The sequence below is a fragment of the Calliopsis andreniformis genome, chromosome 6 (assembly GCF_051401765.1).
Source record: "Calliopsis andreniformis isolate RMS-2024a chromosome 6, iyCalAndr_principal, whole genome shotgun sequence".
Classification (NCBI taxonomy): Eukaryota; Metazoa; Arthropoda; class Insecta; order Hymenoptera; family Andrenidae; genus Calliopsis; species Calliopsis andreniformis.
Window position 1 is genome coordinate 17,493,562 of NC_135067.1, and position 12,729 is coordinate 17,506,290.

Here is a 12,729-nt window from a genome sequence, read left to right on the forward strand (position 1 = left end):
CCCATCGCAATTTAACTTCGGTGATCTAACGGGAACCGGTGCTTTTCTGCGTGGTGAACTGGGCCGTTGGCGATGGACTTTTGTATGGAGTACGTAACTATGTGGAATAATCGATAATCGTGTATATTAACATACATATTTGGTCGATTATGCGTTATCTAAAATGTTAAGCCTATTAGTGTCACATATACACATATCACTATATAATGCCGCACAGTGTTTTCACTTATATACGTTCTCTGGTGAGTTTTAACTTAAAGAATAAAAATAATATGTTACATATATAATCTTGAATATGTGGTTTTCATACATACTACCCAAAAGCGCTCAGTGGCATTCGTTGATTGTTTTAGATTTGTTTTAGAGTTGGAGGCTCGTTTTTTAGTTATTGCTTGCAAACCAATGGCAAATGTTACAGTTTATTGTTACAATTATTCCGTTATAATGTGGATCGAGTAGAGTATTGTCAGTAAATTTTGCCTACTGCAATGGAATTTCGATTAAGCGATTTTCAAGATTTCAGATTCGCCACTAAATCAAGAAATAAATCCGCCAAATAACACGTACATTCCTACTGAGTAACATACACTAGTGGTATAATAGAATATCGTAAATAGATCCGGTATACTTTGATATTAAAACACATACTCTAAGTAAAACCTTTTTTTGGTGACGAGAATCGAAGGAAATCGAGACCCGTCATTTTTTTTCTTTTTTACGTTACTTTGTTACGAAAATTAATATGGATATATGCTACTATCCTCACCCTAGAAACATACACGTATTTCATAATTGTAGACACCTCGACAATTATTAGTATCGATGTTACAAGTTATTAAATGGTCAATATATGTGTCACGTTTATTAAGACTTCAAGATGTATCGAAAAAAGGTGCTGCTGGAATGGGGCCCAAAGGGGCCCTTCAATTGGCTCATCAGCGTGCATAAATGCAAAAAGCGAACATCGAGAGATTTGCTCGAAGACGAACACCCCAGGGGTGTTTCTAGATCAGTCCTTGGTCGAAAATCATGGGGAAATCCGATCTGCTGGTATTGCAAGGATTACCTAGCATTTTAGCACCTACACACGCATTAAAAATTCAAAGACTCCTCACAGCACGTACACGTCTGGAGCTCTGCTGTTTCAGCAAGGTTTGAAAATGCAAAAGTGGTCACCAGAATCTACGAGGAGGCTGTGATAAATGCTGGAAAGTGTTTGCAAAGTGTAATAAGACCCTTCTTCCTATTGTCTATTACTCCCATTCCTTTCGGGAAAAAATACAGTGATCAGAGCTACTTGCATCCCCGATTTGGCAAAATGCAACGCCTCCTCGAGACCTAGAAGAAGAACCGAAAACTCCTCAGCGTGCCAAAATTATCTCAAAACAGTGAATCACGTTTGGATAACGCTCGTACGAAAATCTTGCCCCTCCTATTCGTCCAACATTCATCGTTTCGCGTATTTTTAGACGAAAAGTCAGTAAACGTCACGTGGACCATCGTGGGAGTATCTGAGGACTCTACGGTGGCTGCCGCGAGAATTCGTGGGCGTCAAGACGCCCCCCTGAAGATCGCTATTTAAGCGTCTCGCGTTTCCGCGGCCGAGTCAGATTTTACTCGACGATTCCTGAACCGTTTTTCTCTGGTCGCAGCGGCGACGGAAAGGTGTTCCTCGAGTTACCAATCGCATCTACGTTCCCAAGAAACACAGCAACGGTAGTACCAAATCGAGAGTTTCGTGTGCATATGTGCAGTGTGTGTTAATCCATCGGTCGGTGTTAGACATCTCGCGCCAGGTGAAACGAAAACGCGACTAACCGCTTTCCGCGAAATAGTACAACCTAAAATAATATGGAAATCCTAAGCGGTACTTATGTAAAGTTATAAAACTCCTTTATATGTATATTACCGTCGTATATGGATACTTTTTTATACGTACGTAAAGACTAGTAACTAGTACCTACTACAACGAGTAGTTACTAGTTAGTAACTACTACACATGTGTTTTGTCGGTCAAAATTAGTAGAATCACTCGCGCAAGCTGATGGAACAATGCACGAGCGTTCGGTCCTTAAAACCTATTTAAAAAACGGTCCTTTTACACACGAAATATGTCTCCCCTTCCTCAAGTACTATCTCCCTGCACGTCTGATTTTGTTCTCAAAGCGCGAATAAGATGGAATGATACGCACCCTTGCCTTTTTTTTTTTTAAATATCGAAACAAGATTGAACCGTTTTGAATATTCCCTCTCTTACTCCGCTTCACGCGCATGCGACATGTAATGACTCCCTCCTAATTCTAAACGAAGCGATTGCTACTCGTTTGAACCTTTTCTTTCTCTTTAATCTTAAGGACTTTAAAACTTAGCGAACTAACTTATTTTTAAACACGATCTTCCAGTATTATACATATATTGGTATATATATATATATATTTTTTCTCATAGATAGATATTTGTTAGCGTAAAACGATGCCACTTCGTACGACGCGTTCAGTCATTTCTCTTCCCACTCTCACTACCACTCAACCTGTCACCGTGTTTTATCTCCTCACACCCTAACGTCTCTCAAATATCTGTCTCTTAAGGTACGATTGATGAAGTAACATATAGTACGACTACACAGTATAATTCGTTTCGGTCGAGGAACGTTTTCGCTTATAGTAGCCGTTCTTCGACCCCGTAATTTTTCTTCTCCCGTGTTCAACTTCGATTCTCACGGCTGCGTCCCTACACAGTGATCAAAAGTGCCTTATCGATGTAAACCTAGACTCCTACAGGCGTAAAACCTAAAGCTAAGCGCGAGTTTTTAACGCGTATAAGTTCGATGGTAAATATAACGCCCTTAACACGCCGACACAAACGACGCGCATTCTTCCTTCTCCTTTTTTATCAAAGTAACACACACCTAGTATCTTCTTCTTTATCGTTCGAGACGGATTTAAGCTCCTCTAATCTTAGGATGTAACATTTCCTTTCTTCGTTTATACGTGTATTTATGGATTTCGAGTAGGTTCGTTTTTTTCTTATGCGTGCTCGAGCTCGTTTTCATCACTGATCGAAAAATGATTTTGTTCCTCGGTTAGTCGGATGGTCGCGATTGGAATGCTTTTCCTTCCAAGTATATTCGAGTGATCACGTTAGAAGTACGACGACAAGAGATAATTTGTATCCGGTTCGCGATTCGATTTAGGTGTGGAATTAGTTTATTTATATGAATCGTGCCCGGCGGGGAAGAGATTGTATAACGAAATAAAGGACTCGTGTACCTACACTAGTTAGTGTTTAACCATCGAGTTCGCTACAGCTAGTCTCTCCTCCTAATTCGTCTGTTGTGCGTGCGAATAAAACTGGTAGTAATAGTCGATGAATGCGCTCGAGGAAACGCGTAAACAATACAGAAAGTATATCTATAATAATTCTCTTCCAGTTGAATATAGTGTATCCCCTACATGCATATATTACGTGTTATTATTTGTAGCAAAAAACTTGATTAAACGGTGGCTCAGCGATATTTTCTGCGTGTTATGGCGTCGTCCTCGCGGATATGTGCTTTTTTTTTTTTAACTTCATTTACACCTATCCCGTGAGAAAAGGGAATGTATCTCGTCTCAAATATCATCGTTCGAAATTTTCTTCTCAACGTCAGGATTATGCTTCAAATAGATCTGCAAGTTCGTGTCCCTTACAAGTAACAGCGCGCGAGTAGCACGCGTGGATTACGGAGTGTTCGTAAGCATAGAGGTCTCGAGGACCTAATACACGCGCATTTGAAACTTACAGTCTAACTCGTTTGGAAACATCAGCGGACTTCTGTCGCGTAAATATTAGGGTACAGTGTGTTTCAATTACGAAATAGTAGAGGTTTTCTGTCGTACTTTTTATCGTTCTCCCAAGTAACATTATTATAACATGTAGTTTAAGATTAATTATTATCCTTTGTACGTCCCTCTTTCTTCCCCTCGCATAGTCTACTACTGTTTCCCTGGGCGAGAAGCAAAGCTACCGACCGATCTTCGTCAAACCTTTATTAATTTCGATTGTTTCACTTCACAGATGTCCGTAGTGCCGCTAATATTCCGCGACTGGTGGGACGAATTCGATCGTCCAGTTTCGAGACTGATGGACCAGCATTTCGCCAGAGGTCTCGACCGAGATGACCTGGTATCGCGATTTTCCGACCTGAGCTTCGACAGGCCTGTTCGATCGATCTTCCGTAACAGGTACTACCGTCCATGGAAGAACGTGACGCGTCAGCAATCGAGTGGATCTAGTACGATTCAGATCGACAGTAAAGAGAACTTCCAGGTTGGTGATGTTGGTTGATAGTGGGTGTTCGATTTGTACGAGCGAATTGCGCGAGATTGATGCGAATTTCCCGCTACCTATTCGCGTGATCAAGGATTGAATTGAAACTTGCGAAGCCCCGAGAAGACTGTGCTATTGGTATTGAGAAGTTCGTTAGAGGCTTTCAGTGATCCAACGATCGAGAAATAGACCATTTGGGTGTTGGAATCTTTCGCTTTTTGGTTGTGGGTAGCGAAGCAATGGATCGGTCTGGATTTTTTTTTTTTTTGTGGTCTCTGAGGATGTTATATTTAGGCAACTATTGCTGCTGTTGAGAATCGCGAGCCATATCCATAGTTATCACTCGAGGGGACGAACCACACCTGCTGTCGAGGACAACAGGCGTGGTTGCGATCGCCCTTCGGTTCGAGTGGTAACTATGGATACGGGTGCCGAAATCTGAGAATTTGTCGGAAGAACTAAAGGAAGGATTCAACTATTTGAATCTGAAGTTTTAACAAATTTGGAGCTCAATTATTTGATAATTTTTTTTTTTATCACCGACCGAATATGTTTTTTCCGATCTTTAGGACTCTGATTATGCCACTGAGATTACAGTTTCGAAATCAAGGAGAATTTCGATGGCACGCGTTCTCAGGAATTCCGATTCGAACCCTGTTACTAATTCACTTTTGCGTATTTTGCTATGTTGCTTTACTGCTCACAATGATATTCTGTGTACTTTGTTCTATTTGATTCCAGAGCTAAGCAAGTGATGTATACGCATAATATTTGCTGATATTGTCGAACCGCGTCGGATCTTCTCCATATTTAAGCAATTTCTAATCAGGTTGACGTTCTCAAATAGTGAGAGAACGATTTAATATTTTACGTGAATTATCTCGATCAAGGAAAGGCGTAGGACCACGCTCTAATCTCGTGCATAGTTTGATCGTGTGTGGGTGTCTTTCTCAGCAAAGATTTTATACGTGACGTTACTGTGGGAGCCTTTTATCCAGCAGCAAAATGTGATTGATAAAGCTTAAGCCTCAACTATCGTTTTGTTCTTTATAGTTTGCAATCAGTTTAGAAACCAATGGACATTTTATAGGCCAAAGGTATTATCAGATCAGGTGAAAGGATTAAGAATTTTAATCTCATCTTCTGCAGGATCCCACCGTACTGATGGAATCCTGCAGAAGAGGATTAAAACGAAAATAGATCGAACTAGTTTTTCAGCTGACTGTCTTTAGAAATCAAAGTAGCGAGGATAGTAAAGTAACGTAAAGTTAGTGATAAAACGAATCGAAATTATTCCTCTCTTCCTATTGCTTATAGCTCAAACTTCATTGCTTATAATGCTCAAGAAAGTAATTACACTTAAGGTGGCTGCGCTTTTTTATAAGCGTAGGAGGCGGCTTCTTGCGCGATTTTTAGCAAAGATACCCTTTAATGAGGAACTTTAGATATTTAATTTTGATAGGAACCACACAACGACCTCAGGGCAATATCATAAACTTTCTCAATGTTGCGTCTACCACACTATATTGCTATATTTTTTAATCTTATTGGGTCACACAATTTTTACGTCGATATAGCCAAAAACACGACGCGACAGCAACGACTATCCCACAACTTTCTGTTCCAGAAAGTCATGGGATAGCCGTTGACTTTTTGACTTTTAAGATGCTAGAGATGCTGTCAGAAATGTGAATCTCTAATTTACGAACAGGAATAGAAATTGCAATTAACGACGCAACGTTAGTGTGTGGCACTGTATTAGGTATAGTCAAAAAACAGAACTGCAAAGTTTTAATAGCATGACTTCGAAAAAGGAATGAACATTGCTGAGAGTCGAAGACAGTTCGATCAACCAATCAAAAGATTTACCGCCAAAGCCGAGAAGTCGTCAAACGCTAGCCAAAAATAATCGCGAAAGAAGCGAGCTTCCAAAATGATTGTAATTCAAAAAAGGCACTATTCCTACACTCTCTTCTCTTTCGCGAAACACGTTTAAAAAAATGGATCGGTGAAAAGTTGGCTCTCTCTTCTTAGAACTACGTGTCCATCTTATAGAGATTTTGAACTGGATAAAACGCTTAGAGTTATTAAAAAAACACCTCAGAGCTCGAAGTGTTATTACGCACACCACACGCACTCAATCTTTTTTCCAAATGTTCTACTCGCCGAATATACAAATTTGAATTTGTTATTTGCAACTTAGTAACTCCGCGAAAATTTCGTATGCTTTGAATTATATTATGTGTGTACTTCGCTTGCCAAGAGCTAGTTTTACGAATGTTCGAAAGGAATTCGCGTTGAGCGTTTTACTGGCCCATGAAGGTTTGCCCAGATTTTTTGTTTTTGGAAGTTCGAAAAGTGATTGGATTTACGTTTGGCTCCACTAGTTGCGCGGTGATCAAGTAGTGGGATGGGATAACTGAGGCTGAGACAAGCTAGAAAGTGAAGTATTTGGTATTAGATTTAGGCGAAAAGCATTCGTGGGATATAAAAAACGATTTTTTAGGGAAGATTCCAATAGGATTACAAAAATTAGGTTCTAAAACTAAATCTGTCTACCGAAAAGTAACAAGGGCATTACAACCTTGGAAGAAAAACAAGTGGAAAATAAATAATATAATTAGAACTGATACTGAATCAGGATTCGAAACTGAAGAAAAGGAAAGGTGATAGGGTTCATGAGGGAAGTGGTAACAAAAGGAACAAAAAAAAGGTGGAACACCTGAAGGCCCGAAAACCGATTTCTGATGTTTTTGCCGCTACTGCTACGACCTACTTCTACTGTTTTTCCGCGAGCATTTTCCTTCGAGGTTGCATGATAAACGAGAACTCACACCCTTCGGAAAGTTTTGCTTTCTGAGTTGTTCACAGAACTGCGTAGAGTAGTAGAAAATCGGAAAATTTCGGGGTCACTTCCCTTCCTGGGCGCCCCCCTTCAAGAGGGGGCAAGGGTTGGGGGGTATGATCAGGTCTCGAAAACTACCCTCCTCTTTCTAAAGGGGCCCGGAGACTTGCGCGTGACTATCTCAAAAAATCGTAGAAAAAAGACAATACAATTCTGAAGATCGTAATACGATTTTATACCAGAAGTGTTCCTTTCTAAAAATCACAGTTGAACCGGCTTTTTGCCATGTATTTGTATTTTCACACGACTCGTGGAGTCTATGATTTCAGGTCAGTCATTTCGTAAAAAAAAATCGTTTCGTTTAGAGAAAGAACCGAAAATGCGTGAGGTGTACTTATAAAGCGTTGCGGGAGCACCCCGCCCCCTCCCCTGAAACGGGGGCGCTGCTCTTTCTCGGGACTAAACGACTCTTTTCTCTTTTTTTTATAAACTTTCAGAACTCTCTTTTCGCTATATACAATATATATATTAATATAATCTCTATATAAAAATAAATGCTTCTCGAATCCTCAACGATAAGATCATAGAAAACGATCCAAGTACGAAAGTCTCTCTATACATATAGAAAAATGCAAGCGCGACGTCTGTTTCTATCTTTTCTCTGCATATGCAGTAGCACTCGACGTTGTTACATGGTTGGTGTATTTTTTTTGTAGCTTTTTGCCAGCTAAATCGAGAAATGTACACGACGCATTGCGAAGCGCGTCAAATGGAACGCATGAACAAAAAATCAGAAACGTTTGGTGCAAGAGAAAAGGCTGGGCGGTTCCCTACATTTTCTATTGCCTTTTTTTCTGCGAACTCCGAGCGACTCGTAATTATGAGCCTGATTGGCATGTACCGGAAGAGCGTGGATTTATCGCCGACGGTAAGTCGGCTGACCAATCGTACAGGATGTTTTCTAGAGCTCGAAAGTTTGTGCGTACGGTAGCTAAATAATTTTACAACGCTATCTTCGACCGTGTCGACATCTTCCGGAGGAGCGATACACCTGATGGTTGTGTTTGTGGTGGTGGCTAGCAGGCGAAGCCGCCTTCGCCCGCTTGAGCGGGAGAACTCGGCTAATTTAAACGCGAAAGCTGTGACGGCGGTTTCGATACTTAACTTTTCAGTGAATAAAGATGGTCGGTGTAGTGGTCAGACGTGGCCAGAACTCGATGGTAGTTTAATCGGTTGTTGAAATTTCTTATTTTGCATTTAACAGCCTCCGCGTGTGTTCGACTGCATGGAACGTCATAGTCGTTTTCTTTCGGTACTTTCCTACTCCTGTTTAAGCTTCGTTTTTTTTGTTTTTATCTGTGCAGGTAATATTGGACGTTCAACAATTCTCACCGGAAGAGATCACGGTGAAGACGGTCGGTAATAACGTTATTGTCGAAGCCAAACACGAGGAGAGGCAAGACGAGCACGGATTCGTCAGCAGACACTTCGTACGCAGATACGTCTTGCCTCCATCTCACGACGTGATCAATATTACCTCGAGCCTCTCTTCAGATGGTGTTCTAACTATCACGGCACCCAAAAAGGTGAGATTCGGAAGAGGAGCCTCGGCAAGTCCGAGGCGGTTCCTCGTCTGCTGTTTTTCTTTCTACCTTTTTGTTTTTGTTTTGTTTTGCTTTTTGTTTTGCTTTGAGTTCAATTCCAAAAGTTCCGTGCGCCCTCTTGCGGTAGTAGTATTCGTTTAGAGAAGGATGGTGCCCGAAGGATATTGATTCTCGATCAAACTACGAGTCTGCTCTAAACTATAAAAAGAACGTCTGGTTGTAATTACAGGATTTTTAAGGATGAGGCACATTCGTAGAATTCTGACATGTTTATCGACCTTAACTCGACGTTCCAATGAGAAGAGTTCGTCTTTGAAACTTGACTCGAGTGGTCAATATGAAATGGGAAAGGTATACAAAGTATTATACTATCACTGATGGTGAACTATATAAAATTTAGGTCAAAGGGAAACTCAATGTCGGTTAAAATCGATAAAGTTCGACCTAACGAGTGTTCCTCATCAAAATTTTAATGAACAGTACTTTCAGATTTACTCAAAATCATCGAGCAGACATCGTGAAAATACACTCAGAGCCTATATTTAATAGACACTAGCGATATTCATACATGGATTTGATTTTAATAAGGCTAGAGTGACGCTACTTTTTTCGTAACACTAAAATACTAGTTAACTTACTTATATTTCTGCCTTTTAGTAATTACTGACAGGGTTAAAGACAATTAACTTTGCAATGGTAAATCAGGCATCATCTTTCAAAATTATATATAAAAACCCTCTCTCCCTTCTCTTAAAATTTGCATACTTTTGAATCTATATCTAGGTTTGTTTCGAATATCGAGTAGCGACACCGCGAGCCGTAGCTTTCTTTCTAATTATTGTGCAATGTTTAATTAACGTGATAGAAATATTTCTTATCGTATCGTAAATATGTAAATGTAAATATTCGGTCCATTGACCGCTTACCTAATACATGATCTCGAAGTGCTCTTCTCGAATTGTTCGAAAGGAAGCGAGGAAATTTCGAACTCTAGTCAGACCAAATAATCGTTGCGTACGGATTGTTCAAGCACCGACCCCGTAGGGTGCACTATAAAAACAAATAGAAAAGCCTCGTTGTTGATCTGCTTCGTAAACCTATTGCGTCTTATCGAAAATTTTTTTTTTTAATTTTAGGGTGAAGCACCTACTGGAGAACGAGTTATCGAAATCGTCAAGACAGGGGAACCCGCGAGCAAACCGGTTAAAGTGGAAACCACGATGGAAGAAAAATAGTATTTACCCGCCACAAATGTTTTTAATTTGTTAATCATTTTTTATATTCGAATTTCTATGTGATTATAAAATGTTTGTAATAATTCGATAACATTTTGTAATAATATAGTAAATATATGGTAATATAAATCGTAGAAGATCACATTTTCATAAATTATCAGTTAAAATATATGTAGTTAATCGTAATGTAAGTATACATAGATAATCGCTATCAGCAATTAGCAATCAAGCAATTTACAAAGCATTTCATTATCCGATAACTCCATATTTAGTACACTCTCCTCAGTATTGCTTTCAGTTATACAAATATGTACCTCATTTCAATGTAACTACAGCAAAAGCATACAATCCACTCATGCAGTCCATAATTGCGTATTATGAACTGCATACGTGTCAGCTGCATCCATTTGCAGTAGCTCAAACACTTCAGTTAACTTCAATTTCAACGATAATCCTAACATTTCAAATATCATCTAAACGATTCGTATCTTTAAATATGAAAATATTCTAAAAATCAATCACTTCCTATTTACATCACCAAGAAATAGAACCATACAATCGTTTCTAATATCTGTAGTTACGTGCAACGTAGCAGGTCTGTACTACTGGAGTCAAAGAAGCAATACCGAGGAGGCAGCAGTATTAAAAAAAAAAAAAAAAGAAACCACGCAATAAATCAGAATCTGCTAACCAGTAAAAATATTGCAAAAGAGTATAAAAAAGAATACCCACGGTAAACTGTCGCGCTCCGCACCGGATCCCTCTCGTCTACATTTTCACTTCCTGTTGTGCGGCCCCATGGACAACGTAAAAGAAGCGAAGGTGTGTTCACTGGTTGGTGGGTCTTCGGGTGTTCGTCTGATCCGAACTAAACGAAAGTTTATTTACGAATGCGCCGGGCGAACCGGCTGCCCTTCTTATATAGGCGCGCGGCGTCGCAGTAAGAACGTTCGAGAACCCGCGCGACTGCACGGCGCATAAATGCGCATTTACCGGCTGTCATCAATTTCCAGCCGATTCCAATCTTTTATCTCTTCGATTTCGACACGATCGTGATCCCCATGACGAGAACTGTCGTTTGGCGAGTCGATCTCGTCGTTTTTCAACCGTTTCGGTGGAAAAATCTGGAAAACGCCGAGTATTGATCGCCGGACGCGCTACGAGATTTCTAGCACGTTCGCTTGCCCGGAGCCCCACCATAACATGACCCACACAATCGCACAGGCTTCCTCCTTGTCTGGCGACCAGCGAGGAAGGAAGGTTGGACCGTACGTGATGTAAACGAATGCTCCTGTAACCTCGTCGTGCGATTCGAATGTTTGTTTTGATCGTTAGGGGAGATGCGGGAGGGGTCAGGAGGAAGGGCCCATGACGTGGAGCACGTAGGTTCTAGAACCAAGGGCGGCCCAAGGTTGTCCTAAACGATGGAACCTAACCGACGCTTCTGTGTAGTTTCTAGAATCTCTCACAGACCGTTCGAATTATTCAGGCTGACGCTTATAGGCATCCCCTGCATCGACGACTACATGTGTAAGTTTGACACCAGCGAGCGAAGGTTACATCGTTCTTATAAGGCCCTGGTAGTAGGAGATAAGAGCGTTTTTATTACTATCGCGGGAGACAGAAGAAACGCGTCAGTCATGCTGGAATTCGGTTTTAGTGGAATGCTACATGCCTACTGCGTCGCGATGCATTCGTGTGTATTTTAGAATATCCTAAGCAACAGCAGCTTAATTCTTTTTTATTGAACCCTATTAAGGATTTGATATGTTGTGAATTGTTATGCAAAGATAAGATATAGAATGTATTAGTAATATTAGGAACTATTTCACGATTTGGTAAAAAGACCACTTGGTAGTGGAAGTAAGAATGAGAAATGTAAATCCATAATTTCGATTCATTTTAAATTTAACTTTGTTCCCTCCAATTTGAAGCATTCCTAATTTTACTTTGATTTGAAAGCCAGACCTGTTTTTATGTAAGTCGCTCTGAATCTGTCTTTTCTCTGCTATCTTTCTAACGACAATACTGTTTTCCCTGTTTTTGTCGTTACTTTTGGTTTAATCTTCCAATTACTTAAAACTATACGTTGTCTTTCGTTGGAGAAAAATGAGCTAAGGGACGTGGGTCAGCAACAATTTCTTCCACCCAACAGGCACACGTGCCTCGGCAAACTACGCAGTTGTCCATAACATGTTTCCAGCCGAATTCGACGCGCAGGGGAATCAGGTTCGTGTTACAATCTCAAGGTCACAAGGAGGTGCGGTCACGATGTGCTGATAAATGACGCAACTCTTGCGGCAGTATGTTTACAAATACGCCTGAGTCAAAAGCGATGAGGTCAATATTCCGTGAATGACACCTCGAGTCGGAAAAGTGATAATTCATGTTATTAATAGTATGATAATTGTCATTGAATACCCTACTGAATTATAAATCAAAAATATATCTAGAGTCAAAGAAATGATGTCATCGCTTCTCTCTTACTTGTCCAAACACCCAACTAATTTTAATTTTCAATTTTTCCTCAATCCACTGTCAATTCAAATCCACCAGAAAAAGTTAGACTCCCCGAGAAACGCTTTTCACCCATTTTTACGAAGACGAAAGGCATGTCACGAGTGCATCAGATATTTTTCAAATGGGAACGCAATTTTGACGCCAGATGCTAAGCAAAAACGTTACGACGTAAGTTCCAAAAATTTTCTCCCGTCGAAATGGCGGAGGTTACATATTA

At 40.3% G+C, this 12,729-nt stretch overlaps 1 protein-coding gene and 1 long non-coding RNA gene across 2 annotated transcripts; one reads left to right on the top strand and one right to left on the bottom strand.

Moving 5' to 3' along the window:
• The first annotated feature begins 899 nt into the window (after window positions 1-899).
• Window positions 900-8,898, top strand: LOC143181046 (protein lethal(2)essential for life-like). Its single transcript, XM_076381236.1, has 3 exons — window positions 900-1,716; window positions 4,057-4,308; window positions 8,518-8,898. Exons 2-3 carry the CDS (start codon window positions 4,057-4,059, stop codon window positions 8,896-8,898), a joined length of 633 nt encoding a protein of 210 aa, XP_076237351.1. The 5' UTR covers window positions 900-1,716.
• On the bottom strand, window positions 8,807-11,055 carry LOC143180122 (uncharacterized). The gene is made up of 5 exons (XR_013002080.1): window positions 11,041-11,055; window positions 10,902-10,988; window positions 10,725-10,860; window positions 9,684-9,807; window positions 8,807-8,955 (listed from the first exon to the last, which is right to left on the bottom strand). It is a non-coding gene; the product is annotated as an uncharacterized LOC143180122 (long non-coding RNA).
• Window positions 11,056-12,729: the final 1,674 nt, after the last annotated feature.